The sequence below is a fragment of the Colius striatus genome, chromosome 1 (genome assembly GCF_028858725.1).
Source record: "Colius striatus isolate bColStr4 chromosome 1, bColStr4.1.hap1, whole genome shotgun sequence".
NCBI classification, from domain to species: Eukaryota; Metazoa; Chordata; class Aves; order Coliiformes; family Coliidae; genus Colius; species Colius striatus.
In genome coordinates this window covers 141,223,623-141,238,598 of record NC_084759.1, presented here as the reverse complement: position 1 = coordinate 141,238,598, position 14,976 = coordinate 141,223,623, and the positions used below count along the sequence as shown (strand labels likewise).

Below are 14,976 nucleotides of genomic sequence, written 5' to 3'. Positions count from 1 at the left end.
CACGGCATCCCAAAACTAGTCTTGTCTGTGAGCAGTTGGTTGGGGCATCATAGCTGGTGATGTGCCTTTTTTTTTCCCTCCTAGGGAGTAGGAATGGTCAAAGTTGCACTCATCTCACCTACCTCTGGCAGATGCTCACAGGAAATTACAGTTTGTCTCAGTGGAATTGCTGGAGGGGTATCTTTCAGAGAGGTTCCCTGAAGAAAGTCTGTGAAGAGCTTGATGAACAGAAGACAGAATTTGTCCTGATAACCTTCTAGGGCAAAGATGTGAAAGAGATCACAATAATACTCATGAAACGTATGCACAGCAAGTTAAAATTTATTTCAAAGAAAACACCTTTTATTGTTTTATATATGTGTCAGATCAAAGGAACAGCTCTGGAACTGGGCTGAAATTAATATGAAATCTAAAATCATCACAGCTTGTGATTTCTCTGTATGATATGTAATCACTCTGCTATAGCACACATGACATTACCTGAAACATTACCCATTTAGTGGGGGGCGGGGGGGAAGAAAGACACACCAGGACAAAGATTGGAAGAAAAGGGACAGTAGTGTTACATGACTCCCTGAATGCCAGGCTAGTAGTTGCAGGAGTCCTGTGCAATAAAGGAAATTGACCTCCCTGGCCACTGTGCTATTGCGTGACATTAAAGCTCTCTGCTTCAGATCCAGCCCAAGGTCTGTCCCTCCTCCGCTTCCTCCCTGCTGCTATCGGTTGCCTCACCTCACTGCACATTCCTTTCAGTCTTGGCTAAACCCCGTTCATCTGAGGGACATGGAGCTGTTAGGATCCGGTCTTGTCTTCACTGTGTTTGGTGTACAGGGCAGTGCACCATATAAATATGAAGGCAACAGATCAGCAAGTGGAGTCCTCTCTCTTGCTTGGTCCCATAATCTGCATAGAAGTACACTCGCTCAAAATGAAACACAGCATCAGAAATACCAACTCTGTGATACATGAGGCAAAGGAAAAATTTTGTTCCATCCACACTTGAAGCTAATTCCAAGAAGCTGCAATTCCAAGGAGAAAGGATTTCACTGAACTCTAGCAATAACAGATGTCCATAAATGAAGTGCAGAGAAGCCAGAAGTCTGCACAGAACTTCAGCACAAAACTCATGGAACAGAAGAGACCTGGCAAGCACTTTCGTCTGTAGAAATCTTCCACAATCAAGTCAGTACCCAACAGCAGCTGAAGCACACAGATCTCCTACCCCGTCTGCTATGTCCACGCGATTCCTAGGCAGTGACTTGGACAAAGTGCACAGCTTTGAGGAGCTGAGCGGGGTAAGAGGGGAAAGGTCTCTGTGTTGCTCAGTCCATCTGACTAATCAGTGCACAGATCAACACGCAGAGCCCTTTACACAACCTGATCTGGTATGAACTGAGGAAAGGGTACAAGATTCTTCTAGATGCCTTCTCCTCCCTTCCATCCAACTGCGACTTGCAAGCAAAGCATTTCTGACAGTTCCTCCTACGTATTTTTAAGACTCCCAAAGCACTGTTTCAACATTAACACAGTGAAAAAAAAAAATCACAAATCTGGAGCTAAAAGCAGATTCAGAATCTAAAGCAGATTCACATCAGTCAGCTCACCTCCATTGCTGTGGCAAAGACAGAGATGCCTGGCTCACTCTCCATGCAAGAGCAAACCTCTCCCCTTCTTGAAGGAGGTGCTACCTCCTTCCTCTTGCTACCTACCTCTCTTCTGGCAGAGATGTGCTGATATGACATTACAAGCTGCTTCTGATTTCTCAGAACTCTTCTGCATGTTGCCTGCACAAAACTGCTACCGCCGCCATCAGTGTCCCTTAGGGGACACTGGTTCAGCAGCACCTTGCCTTTCAGTAACTGGCACCACAGCCTTCAGGACAAAGGGCTTTGCCAGAGTTACTTGTACACACTGATGGACAGACCTTGGTACTTCTGCAGGTGAGTCCCTACCAAACTGAGGGTGTGGCTAGCAGTTACTGCCAGCAACCAGCTCTCTGAGGTCTATGTAATCATGGCCTAGAAGACCATTCCAAAATAACTCTATGAAAATTATCACCCAAGATAGCAAACAGTGCAAGGTAAGGGAGCATTCCTCTTTCTGCACTGGCTGGCATCTCTGGAAAGCAAGGCTGAGGGTGCTGGAGCTACTTTATGAATAAACAGGGTTTGGCCCTCCAGTTTCAGGCTTTGCACACTGGGTCTGCAGCACAATGGTGACTGCGGAGATGTGGTGAAAGCTAAAGGACCTTCCCCGCATTATATGCCAAGTCCCTCCTCCTACTTACTCTGCAGGGAAACAAGCCCTTGTCTTGTGCAAGTAGGTGAAATGGTAATTTCTTTTTCTCTCCAGTGAAAGGCGAGAGATTCAAATCTAAGATTGTGCTCCTCACATTACTGCTGCTTTTACAAGCAGTCAAATGATTCTTGTCCTGGTAAGACAAAGGAGAAGAACCTCAGCTAGTTCTAAGAAAGGAAGCGACTGCTTCCAACTATGGATTTCACAAGAGGAAAAATCACCCAAAGAGGTATTTTCAGAAAATAAGGCATAGAGAAAGAAGCCAGGGGGAAGGGCCTCTTTGCCTGTGTCACTGACAGAGCACTCAGTCCTTTTCAGATGCAGAACCTCGCCTAATATAAGGACAGAGCCCACTCTGCAGTATGACCTCCCTAGGAAGACAGGCTAGAATCGAGAAGATGGAAAGCTGCTGAAGCAGAAGGTCTGTCCACATGGGTGCTGAGATTTGAATTAAAAACAATTGAAACTTTTGTGCAGAGCATCTTGTTTGTACCCTGTGTATGGAGCTGCCTGGTAAAGCAGGAAGGAAGGAAGAGGAAGTAGGGCAGATCTACTGCTGATCTCTCACTGTAGTGTGGGCTCAGTATAACTAGGAACACCAACTCAGCTGTGTTGGCTCCAAAGGCTTTCCATCACGTACACACAATAACTTAATGCTTCTAAAATCATAGTGCTTCTCTGGAACTAAGACACTCCTTGTTGTGCCAATCTTTCACATGGAGTTTCTCAAGCAACGCTTCCTCAGCTTCTTTGCACTGTCTAAGGAGACATGGGTCTTCATCTTTTTCTGGATAGCCTGAACTAGAAGAGAGACAACAGAAAGTCCCATGTCATTAGGGATACAGAAATGGTCCTGAACAGGCAAGTCTCAGCAGCTACTTCATGTTAGGGGAACTCCACCTGCATGCTAAAGGAAGAGGAGGGAACAGGGATTGGACTGTATGGGGTATCCCTGAGCTGCAAACCACACAAGGCAAGGCAGGAAAGAAGGAAGCCAAGGATGGGTATGGTTGTACTCTAAAAAATCAAGATTAGGATCTGGGGCTCAGGTACCACCCTGGCTTGATGACCTCCCCTTGCAATCCTTGCATGAAAGGAAGGAGCAAAGAGAGGCCCCTCTTTAGAAGCTGAGTCAGCTGGAGCAGGGGCATGTCCCTTGCAACAGCTGGGGTCAGGGTGGGTGCTGGCACAGCCTCTCGCTGCAGCACGGAGCTCCAGGCAAAGACAACTGTGGAAATTCAGACCTTGTCGTGGCTTCCTCTGCTATTGAGAGCAGCCTGCTGGCTCCCTAGTGGGATGTGAAAAGGCAGAAGTGTTCACAGAATGCTAAATAGGGGGGAGGGAATAATATGACTTTCCCCTCAGCCCTGCAGCAAGTTGCTCTGGCTACTGCAGCTTTCTTTGAGGGGCCCTGCCTTTCCCAAGGCTGCTGGAGGACTGCAAAATGGGACTTTGTTTGGGACTGACAGTGATGCAGTGGCAAACCCCCAAGCAAACAGAATTTGCTGAAGTCCATAGGCACTTATTCTTTGCAAGGAGACTGTTAAGGACTTAAAGCCTTCCCTTGGCACAGTGCCACCACGACACAACCCCCAGTGTGCTCACGTCAGAGAGCGGTCGAGAAGCACGTTGGGGGAAATGGTCTGATGGCGGCTCCTTGCACAAGGAACTGCTTCACCCTCGAATGCAGCGTGACGAGGAGGGTGGGCTCGCCTGATCTTCACACACAAAGAGCGGAAAAGAAAGAAGTCTGATGCCTGAAGAAAACTGGGATCGCCGGGACAGGCCTTCTCCTTTTACCCTGTTTCCATTATGGCTCAATTATCGAGGGCAGCAATGTTCATTCACAGTTGAAAGCCTGCTGGCAGCTGTCAGGATTGCAGACAAGCATCAATAAAAGCAAAGGGCTTTTAGTGCCGAGACAGGGAGGTTTCTTTCACGTTGATTGGGAAACCAACATGAAAAAGTGGATTGATTTCATGTAGACTGGAAAAATCACCTCTGGTCTCTCCCCATTCTTCCCCTCTTCCCTTTCCAGTACATAAAATCCCCGAGGGCAGATCTTCAGGCACATCTGTCTTAACCCTAGCTCCAGTTCTCCTTCTCAAAGGCAAGCTGTACAGCATCGTTCACATCCTGCACTATGTAAGATGCCTCCACCAGACTGGGGTCAAAGCAGAAGTCCCGATGGCCATGGAACACCGTCTCTGTTGCACGCTCCTCTCTTTTACTGGGGACATCTGTGCTGTGGCGGTAGACCCCAGTGCAGACCAGAATCGACTCGCAGCTCTCCACTGAACTGTTGCAGTCCTTTCTCAGCTCAAGGTGATCCTCACTTGCTGCCTGCGGGTTCCTCTTCAGCCCAGCCTGGACCTGGTTCTGCTGAGCTGACTTGAGGTAGTTGTTGTAGAGGTTTGCCCCATAGACGTCAGACATAGGGTTATCCCTGGGTAAAGTCACAGTGCGAAACAGAAATGAGAAACTAGCCCATGCATCAACTGTTGACTCTGGCAGACTGGGATTAAGGAAGCATTGGGCAAGGGAGGGGTGCAATATATTTTCTAACATCAAGAGAACCATCCAGACTGGGCCAGGGAGCACACCTATTGATGTGTCCTGTTCAGCTGTGGTGAAGGCCCCATGCTTCACAAACATCTTTCAAAGGGGAAAAGACACATCCAAAGCATCCAAAGAAGTTTCAGTCATTACTGTCATGCATTCCCTACAACCCCAAAGCATCTGGCCTAACTGAGCTAATGGTACTATATCTGACTCTCTCAACTTTTTCTTTAATCTGCATGCCACATGCACTCTGCAGCCCACAGTAACAGCTTTGCTGGGCTGGCAGGACCCTCTAAATTAGTAAAAAAATGTAGAGTGCAAAAAGCTATCGGCCCTCTGTTCCAGGATGTGAGGGCTCCAGAGATGCTATACGGATTTTGGTATTCATTTTAGAAACCTCCACTAAAAAAAATCCCACCACTGAAGTCAACATGAAGATCCTTAAGGAAACCAGCAGGAAAAAACAGTCTCTTACCCCACTGCATAGAGGCGCTGGATGGGAGACTTCCAGCCCCGTTTCTCTGCCTGCTCTTTCACCAGGTACTCAGCGTAGCGGTAGGTGACCGTGCTGGGTTTGCCAATCAGGGCCTCATATTTCAGCTCCCGGCCTGTCACTTTCTTGTAGATGTTCTCCAAGCAAAGAAGGAAAGTGCCATGGCCAAACCTGCTCCAGAAAGGAGGTCATTAGTATCCTCAGTCACACCACTTCAGTAGCAAACATTCCTCGGTGAGGAGGACCATCTGCTGTAGCCAGGATATCACCTAGTTTGGACAGGGTATCTCCCCACACATAGGTAGTGGTCTGGTTTTTGCTTCTTTGAAAGTTTTAGTCCTTGTTTCTCATGCCATTCATACCTCTGCTACTAATTATTGCCATACAGTCAAACCTTAACGTTAAAAATTGTAGCAAAAAAAAAAGACTATCTGCAGGAGAGCTGTATGAAGTAGCCTAAAACAAATACCACATGTGCTTTTTACCTGGGCATCTTGGCTTCGGCCATCCACAGGAGATCCATGTTGCAGGCAAGGACAGGCAGGTGGGGGTATGGTATATCTTGCAGCTCTGCCCCAGGGTTCCCGTTGCTCAGGAGCACATCGATAATAAGTTGCAGGCTTGTCTCCCACCTCACTGGCTCACCAAACAGAATCACCCCTGGAATATAACAAGAAAAGTTTGGAAACTCCCAGCATCCCTAGTACAGGATTCGCTACCAAAAGCCACCCACTAGCAAAAGCAACCCTCTGCTGGGATGCCCTGGCTAAAAACAGCTACTGCCTCAACACCGCCTGTGCTAGGGCCTTAGTCTGCACAGCACTGTACAGCCTGCGCCACTGCTTCCAGATGCTGGAGTACAGCACAGAAAAAATCTGGCTTTGCTCTCCTCTGCATGCACTTGAAAGCTGCATAAGGGCAGGAGGGCTGCCTCCTGACTGTATCCTCTCAACAAGCTGCCCACGGATAGCAATGAGTCAACAGCACATCATTAGCTCCCATACCAGCTGGCTGCCTGACTGTTATTTCTGCTGTTCATGTGTAAACAAAGGCTACTGCTTACCTTCTATAGTGGGGAAGCCAGTAGTTGGAGGAGGCTGCCAGAAAAACATGAAGGCTGGGTTAGTAAGGCAAAACCCCATGTCATCTCCAAAACAAACCTAAAAAAGCTTCCTTTGAACCTGCCAAGGCAGTTCCATAAAGAGGCAGAAAAAGGCGATGTGGAATCCTGAAGAAAGATTTCCCCCCATCCCCCCCATCCCAGATTGGGTTTCACATATCTTGCACTCCTGTCTCAGAGCTGCAGATGTCAACCAAACCATCACTGCAAGGAATGGCAATGAAAGACAGGCATGACATGGGAAAGGAGAGGGGAAAGTCATTGCCCTTCCAACAGTGCTGGAGAGAGCAGAGTGACGCCGACTGCGCTCAGTACCAGTCCCAGGCTCTTGCTAAGGTCACTAGCAGGCAGCTGCTCTCTGCCCCTGCAGCTTCTCCACCCCACGTCTTACACTCTGAGCACCACCAGACCCAACTACCCATACCACCCATTCTACCAAGGCATCAGGAAATTACCAGCTCCCTTGGCCTCCGGCTCTGATCCACCATGTCTAACAGGGGATATGCCTTCCTCAGTGCCTCTATGGTGACCACATGCTTGAACCCCAGGCTATTTCAGACCATCAAGGAAAGATGTGAAGGTTGGTTTGGGTTTGGGTTTTTTGTATGTTACTTTCAAAAGCACCTATGGGATTAAAAAACACAAGTCCTAGTAGCAGAGCAGTTCTTTAACCTAGCAATGCATAACCTCATGGCTTTCAGTTAAACTGCATGCTGTGCTTCCAACTTAATGGTGGTCTTAAAGGTTACAAAAAAAAAAATCCCAGAAAACACAGACAGGCTAAGGTCTTGCACCAAATGAAGTACAGGGTGTGATTCTGTATGTGTGCAGCATAAGACACTGCAAACCCTGCAGGCAGCTTTCACCTCCCTGCAGACGCAGGACATGTCAGATCTGCTGTGCCCTTGCCTCAGCCAGTCGGGAGATTGTCAGTTGGACTCTGTCCCTGTACTGGGACACTCTGGTCCTCACGATATTTTAATGCCTTCAATTGTTGTCAGGGAAAACCTTATCTGTGGGAGACTTGGGAGTGACTCTGAATTAGAAAGAATGTGGAGGAGCACAATTTTATCTCAAAAATGAGAAAAGTCCAAAGATGATGGAGTCCTCAAGGCGACATCTGACCAGCAGGAACAGCGATACAGCTCACAGGAGAGGTAATCAGTGGAGGAAGAGAAAAACAGACCAAGGGCAGCCAGGAGGTGACCGAGATGGAGGTCAACAGTCACTGCCTGCATTTCAGCCACTCCATAAGATGAGATTAGTGTCTTTTCTGTCTCCTTGCACTTATACAAGCTGGCTGAGCAAGTGCCATGGGCACAGGCAGGGCAGAGGCAGCCGCGTTCAGCCGTGAAGCAGCGGCAGTGGGACATGCAGAGCACCACGAGGCACACGCAGCAAAGGATACTTCTGGGCGTTCTCCTCCACGGGCCCCTGCCCAGCCACCAACATGCACTTGTGGTGGAACTGGCTGAAGAGCCGGAGTGGGCTGTGGGACAGGATCACCTGCTCCGGGGACACCTGCAGCAGGGAGGAGAGACTGACGGGGACCCGTGGGGAAGGTTTCGCCTCCTCTTCCCGCGGTCGGGTCGCACCCCTGCCACTCGCCTCCCTCCACCCCCTCAGGCCCAGGCAGGGCCGGTCACCCGGTGGTGCTGCCACCCCCAGCCCTTCGCCCCTGCTTGGGGAAGTCGGTTAGGTGGGCTCCCTCCTCCTCCCCCCGGAGCTCCCGCCCTAAGTCCGGACATCTGAACGGGGCCGGCGTCGGGCCGTGAGAAGCCGTTTCCCAGCGGCGCAGGAGCCGCCTCGCCCCGCTCCCTGCCCGCACCCCGGGGCCGCCGTTACCTGCAGCCCCAGCGCCTGGGACAGCTCTCGGGCCTTGGCCGACCGCAGGCAGTTGCCGGCGTTGGTGAGGAAGACCACGGGCACGCGGAGCCGGCCGCTGCTGTCCGCCAGCCTCTGGAAGGCCAGGCGAGCGGCGGGCACCGCTTGGCTGCCCCGCACCAGCACCCCGTCCACGTCGAAGAGGAACCCGAAGGACGGCGGCTGCAAGGCGAGCGCAGGGGACAGTCACCCGCCTTGGGCCGACAACCTTTCCCTCTCCCCCCCGCACCCGGCTCAAGGCGCCCTTCCCGGCCCGCGGCAAGGACGCGGGCTGCGATCCCGGCCCCTCGCCCCCGCCGCTCACCCGGCCCCCGGCGCAGGTCCCGCGGGCGGGCGGGCCCCGCGGCCCCGCGGCGCGCAGCAGCCCCGGCCCGACCCGCAGGCAGCCGCGCAGCGCCATGCCGCGCCGCCTCCCGCTCGGCACGACCCGGCCCCGGGGCCGACGGCGGGGCACGCCGGGGCTCGTAGTTCCCGGACTACAGCTCCCAGCGAGGCGCGGGGCCCGGCGGGGCGGGGCCGGGGCGGTGAGCAGGGGCGGTGGCAGAGGGCTGCCTCTCTTCGCACCGAGCTGGACGGGCGGGAGCTGCGGGCGGGAGCCGGGAGAGGGAGGGTGGATCGATGTCCTGCCTGCTCCGGAGCAGAGGGTTACAGATTTGGGAAGTGCTGGGAGAGAAACTGGGGACTGCGAGTGGTTGCAAAAGCAGGCGTTGGCAACAACACCGAGGGTGGCAGGGTTTGAGGTGGTGGAGGAGAAGGGATTGCACGGGGGAAGCGGATACAAACAGCCCTGCGATGGGAGAGGCATGCGAAATCACTGACGAGGGAGCGAAAGGCTTAGACCCCTCCAAAGCAGTTCTGCTGGGTTTATCTAACCTGTTGCAAAATTAAAGAACGGGAGTCTCTCTGTATAGTGAGTGAAGCCGCTCCGGTGCTGCACAGTCCCGTCCTCAGAGTTACAAAGGTGTTTCCCAGGATGTCGCCCGACTTCAGTCTAAGGAGGTTGCTACTTAATGCTGCCACAACTCACATACGAAGGATCTTCACTACAATCTTTTACCCCTGCCCTGCCTTTGCTCAGTCGTTTCTATGTAAACCCGTCTCCTGGTCATTTTCTTACAGATCATAAAGTGTTCTAAAACTCTGGTCATTTTTCTTGCTCTCTGACAGACTGTGACCCGAGGCTTCCTCTTCCCTGTGACACAGGACAGAAGTCTTGACGCTGAGTTCAGCTGAGGCCTTTCCAGACCCGAGGAAAGCAAAAGGTTCGCTTCATGTCCATGGAGATGAAACAGTGTTTGTTTGCTCTCTGGCTACACGTAAGATCTCCTGACTCCTGCGATATGGCAGGTTTAACACGTATGACTTCAGGCATCAATTACACAAACAGTGTAATTGTTTGCTTTTATGCTTCCATTGCCATGAACAGCAACTTTAATTCATTTTTTACCCACTTTAACAGCCAGAGCCCTTTCTGCAGAGCTATTATAAAGCTCTGGCAACTCACAGTTACATGTTTGTACAGATGGTTATTCCTCCTTAAGTGCCTTTGCCTTAACTGAATTACCTACTGTTTATTTTACATAATTTCCTCAGCTTGCTGGGATCACTTTAATTTCTCAGAAGTGTTTGCAGTGCCTCCTGCTCTGGCAAAATTTCTGCTGGCCTTGGAGGTATTACTGAAAACACTTAGTTCCCTGCAGAACTGGTCTTCAAACCTTTTTTCCACCAGCACAGGGGTGCCAGTTACAGCTACTTTGAAGTATGGCTTCTCTGCTACTTACACACCAGCTTATGGATCAGGGACTTCCATCCATCATTTCCCTTGGCTGACGATGAAAAATACAGTCAGAGAGAAAGGCAAAAGGCTTTTAAAAATTAATGTCAAGCACGAGAACTTTATCTCGGGTGTTTCTCAGCTGTCCACCAATGCTGTCTCAGCTATCCACCAAGGAGGTTGCTCCCGGCAGAGAAAAAAATCTGATCGATTGACTGTGATTTCTGCCTCTAGTGTCGGCTAACGTGGATTTATGGCCTTTTAACGATGCAACTGCTTGGTTGTTTTGGTTACTGGTCTCAGCGTCTCTCGTGGCTGCCATCAGGCTGACCGAATTGCATTGCTGAGGTCTGCCAGCCCCTCTTCTTTTTTGCTGTGAGGAAACTTTGGCCCCTTTCCCCCGCTCCTGAGACTTGTGAAACAGCTGTGAGAGGTACCTAGCCAGTCCCCTTTTGGAGACAGGATTTAATTGAAAAAAATTAAAAAGGTTTGCGTTTGGGATTTTTTGGGGAGTGTGTTTTCTCGCCAGTTCCCCTCGGACCTGAGAGGGGCCTTTTTCCCCTCACGCTCCCTTCGCGCCCCTCAGGCGTTGGCAACAACACCGAGGGTGGCAGGGTTTGAGGTGGTAGAGGAGAAGGGCTCCCGCGGAATCCAGCAGGGGGCGCCGCCGCTCCACCGCGCGGGAAGGCGGGCGCGGGGCGGGCCCGCAGCCCCTCACCTGAGGGCGCGCACACACCCGCCTCCCCACACCAACCCCGCACAGCCCCGCTCCCCCTAAACACCTCACTGCGAGGGCGGCCGCAGTCCTGAGGGTGCGGACACACACCCGCCTCCCCACACCAACCCCGCACAGCCCCGCGCCCCCTAAACACCTCACTGCGAGGGCGGCCGCAGTCCTGAGGGTGCGGACACACACCCGCCTCCCCACACCAACCCCGCACAGCCCCGCTCCCCCTAAACACCTCACTGTACGGGCGGCCGCAGCCCCTCACCTGACGGTGTGTACACACACCTGGCCCCCCACAACCACCCCGCACAGCCCCACTCCCCCTAAACCTCTCGCTGTAAGGCCAGCTGCTGCTCAGGCAGGGGCAGGGTGCCGGCAGCTGGAGGGAGGGCATGTTGTTCTGCCTCAAAGCAAACTTTGGAGATGTGGGGCAACAGTTTCTAACCTCCCCCCACCCCCCAACCTCGTCGCCACAGCGTGAGGTGCCAGCCCCACTAATGCCGTTTCCCAGCTTTGCAGCATTTCCCTACTGTGGCTAAGCCGGAGCAGAGAGTTTTGGTGTGGTTTGGGCTCACACAGCATAGGGAAGGGATGTTGGAAGTAGGGCCTGGGATCTGTGGGGGATGTTGTGCTCATTGTGTCAGTGGAGAGGGCTGTGTTACCTACCCTGTGTTACCAGCTGGGGTGCCCACCATTGAAGAGGTGCCTCACAAGTATGCGTGTGCCCCAGCCAGCGTTCCTGGCAGGCCAGCAGAGCTGCTCTGTTTATTTTTACAAGGAAGACTGTCCAACAGGGTGAAGTGCTTATTTTTAAACCAGCACAGAGGCCGTTTGCCAGCGGTCAGGCACAGGCTGAGCCTGGCACCCTCAGCAGGGCCCAAAGGCCACAGGGCTGCCAAGCACCGCACCCTGCAGTGCCTGCTTTGGCTGCTGAACCCCCATCGTCCCAGTGCCAGCCTGCAGGCTTCAGCCCCTCATCCCTCTGACAAACACATCCAGTCATTGTCATTTTCCCTTCAAGAGTTAAGATTTTCTCTGTGACTCTACCAGAAGCTTTCCGTCCTGCGTATTATATGTAGATCAACCTTATGATTTCTTCTGCGGGCACATCTGGCAACAGTCATGTACCCCAATGCTCCCAGAGATGGTCTGCCTGCCCTTTTCACATCAGCCCACAGGAAACCCCCTCTTCTTCCTCTGTCTAAACTGTGCTTAGATGCTTCCCCCACTCCCCTTCATAGCTGCTTTTAAAGACAAGCAAAACAAGCAGTTGCCCACAGCCTTCTCCCATGGGCTCCTATGTAAACTTTGCATCTCTGTTTTCCCTGGACTCATAGCCCTGTCATCACCCCCACCCCCTTTCCTGACCTTCTAACATCATCCTCAAAAGAAGCTGTACCTTCAATCTCTTTTCTCACTGCAGAGAATCTAATGGCCTGAACCAACCCTCCCCCCATCAGTTTATCTCTTTTTCTCTGCTGCAGCCTGCTCATGGAATGATGGACAAGCTAAAGGCTGAGAAAATGCAGTACAATGCCTTTCTTATCCTGTAATGACCAAGGGGGAGGACACAGCCTGATAAAAATGACAAGCCAGAAGAATTGAGAGCCAGACCCTTCACCTGCCTGTCCCTCAGCAGACAGAAAACACTCGATAGACCTGGAATGATTGCAACTGCTGCAAGCATGAGAATAAAGGAATTAAGTACTGAGCCAATTGGAGCTACAAGTTTCTGGCCAAAGAAATGTCCTTCTACTACCTGTGAAGCAACTGATTCAGAGACTCCCAGGAGAAAAGCCTGAAGGAGGCTGGGCATCAGGAACTTGTGGAAACCAGGTCTATAGCCCTGCCTTTTATGGCCAGAGGGCTTTGCTTTGCATCTGGCATCTACATAGTCCCAGTGCAGTGATGGAGATGACATATAGATCCAGCTGCTCATTTGGGCCTATCTTTATTTTCAACCAGCTACTTTGCTCCTCTGTTTTTATTGGCATGGTTTTTAATGGCAACTACTAGTGCTGGATCAGCCACTTCCTGCTGGTAAGTGACCAGGAGGCAAATATTTCATTCACTCAAGTGCCTCAAAGGCAGCCTAAGCTGATCTGCCACAAAACACTGCTAGACCTGTGACACCGTGTGCTGCCAACTATGCTCCATCCACCTCCTATTTAAACAATTGAACCTGAAGGGGCCACAGGGAGAGACAGATGAGGGAGATAACAGGCATAAGGCTTGACACATTGGTATGGCTGCTTGAAGTAACTGTTACAGAATCTTCCACAGATTTTCTGCTTTCCTTCCTCGCTCCTGAGTCCAGATGGAGACTAAAGGGGAGCCCCTTTAGATCTGCCCCACTCTGCCTCCCACCACCCTTACAGCTGCCTCGAGCCCCAATTGTCAAAATACTTCCTTCATCTCCCATCCTCAATTTCTCTAGCTGGCCCTTTTTTTCCATGCCCACCACCAGCACTTCAGGTAAAAAACCTCAAGTCTAACTACTGTGTAGTTAGCTGGTGCTCCACGAGGCACTTTGCCAGCTTTGTAAAGAATAGGCTGGTCACATAGTTTACTCTTCTCCTTGTTTCCCTCTGTTAAAGTCATGCTAAAAGCATGTAAAACGACCTTCAGTAGTTCCTTTTGCTTTCCTAACCTGTAATTGCCACAGAGATGGTACAAAACTGTAGCACAAGCAAATCCTGTCTGTTGAGTGGTCTCTTTATGAAAACACAGCCCTGAGCTGGATGCAGCTGCCATGTGGTTTGAGGAAGTGGGGGCTGAAGGACTTGTGTTATGTCTCTGCCAGGTGGCTTGGGTTTGATTCCATAGCGTGTTAGCCCCATGGATCAAATGGCCCTTTGCAGTGTGCTGCAAAGACATTTCACAGTCCCTGATAACTGTACTCCAGCCTTAAAACAGGTTTTAAAGTGCAAATATATACAAAGTTCTGAAAGAGACAGGCAAGAAAGCATTATATGGCATGTATTTGCCAAGAAATGTGAGCAGGGAGCCAGGGTGCCGAGGGTGAGGGAATGGATGGGCAGCAAAAGCCTTGCAGTGTTACTGTGAATCAACAAAGGGACCTCACCTATTCCAATCCCCCTGCCAGAGCAGGCCACATAGAGTAGGTCATACAGGAACTCATCCAGGTGGGTTTTGAGAAGGAGACTCTCTCTCCAGAGAAGGAGACTCCACAACCCACCTGGGCAGCCTGTTCCAGTGCCCCGTCATCCTCACAGTGAAGAAATTCTTCCTTGTGTTCCTTTGGAACCTCTTATGTTCCAGCTTGTACCCATTGCCCCATGTCCTATCATTGGACATCACTGAGAACAGCCTGGCTCCATCCTCCTGACACTCACCCTTTATGAATTTGTAAACATTAATGAGGTCACCCCTCAGTCTCCTCTTCTCCAAGCTAAAGTACTCCAGCTCCCTCAGGCTTTTATTATAAGTTACCCAAAGCTTTGGGGATCAATCTGAATGAATGGGTCTTTTTTTTTTTTTAACTGCTGTGGTCCACCCTAAATCCTTCCTTTTTTGTATAACCAGAGTCAAGAGAGGAGGGAGGACTACAGGGAACTGAAATGTCACCAGTGTTTCAAGCCCTCAAGAGACCATATGGAGGAAGAGCTGAAACCCTTGGCAGAAAAGGAAGCGACATGGATCACCCTCTGCTGAGGAGCTCAGCTCCTCCCACACTAGCTTTGTGTGATGTTTAACTTTGCCTTGGCAGCAAAGAAGCACATTTAGAGTAGAATCAACTCAGCAAATAAAAATGTTCATCCATCCCCACATAGCAAAGCTGAAAGATCAGGGAGCCGAGGGACATGGCTTTGAGTAACTAGTTAGCAGACATTCCACATATTTGCAGCAGTTTTCCTCATCAGCATTAGAAATGAGGGATTTCCCAAGTCAACATTAATAATCTGACCATGACTAAAGCCTCCCTTAGGGACTTTAGACTGAGCTCTGTGTGCAGCACCCATGGAGGAGGAGGGAAGGTAGCTCTGCTCTGGCTCCTCCTCCAGTATAAAGCTTACCCTAGGATAAGCATCAAAGCCCAGGAAAGGGCAGCTGCAGGTGCTTCAGAGGAAGGTGTGGGGTGTGTGGACAGAGTGAGC

The 14,976-nt window shown here is 51.1% G+C and overlaps 1 protein-coding gene across 1 annotated transcript; it reads right to left on the bottom strand.

Annotated features, from left to right (window-relative positions):
- Positions 1 to 313: 313 nt before the first annotated feature.
- Positions 314 to 8,757, bottom strand: HDHD5 (haloacid dehalogenase like hydrolase domain containing 5). Its single transcript, XM_062012645.1, has 8 exons — positions 8,587 to 8,757; positions 8,319 to 8,543; positions 7,882 to 7,994; positions 6,929 to 7,022; positions 6,417 to 6,450; positions 5,839 to 6,013; positions 5,336 to 5,524; positions 314 to 4,744 (listed from the first exon to the last, which is right to left on the bottom strand). Exons 1-8 carry the CDS (start codon positions 8,755 to 8,757, stop codon positions 4,384 to 4,386), a joined length of 1,362 nt encoding a protein of 453 aa, XP_061868629.1. The 3' UTR covers positions 314 to 4,383.
- Positions 8,758 to 14,976: the final 6,219 nt, after the last annotated feature.

Bases quoted from the DNA above. Each gene is read 5' to 3' on its own strand.
- HDHD5 (XM_062012645.1), bottom strand. From the start codon at position 8,757: ATGGCGCTGCGCGGCTGCCTGCGGGTCGGGCCGGGGCTGCTGCGCGCC. The intron at 7,995-8,318 runs GTAACGGCGGCC...TCCCTGCTGCAG, and splicing joins CCCAGGCGCTGGGGCTGCAG to GTGTCCCCGGAGCAGGTGAT. The intron at 6,451-6,928 runs GTAATTTCCTGA...TTTTTCTGGCAG, and splicing joins GCCGGAGGCCAAGGGAGCTG to CCTCCTCCAACTACTGGCTT.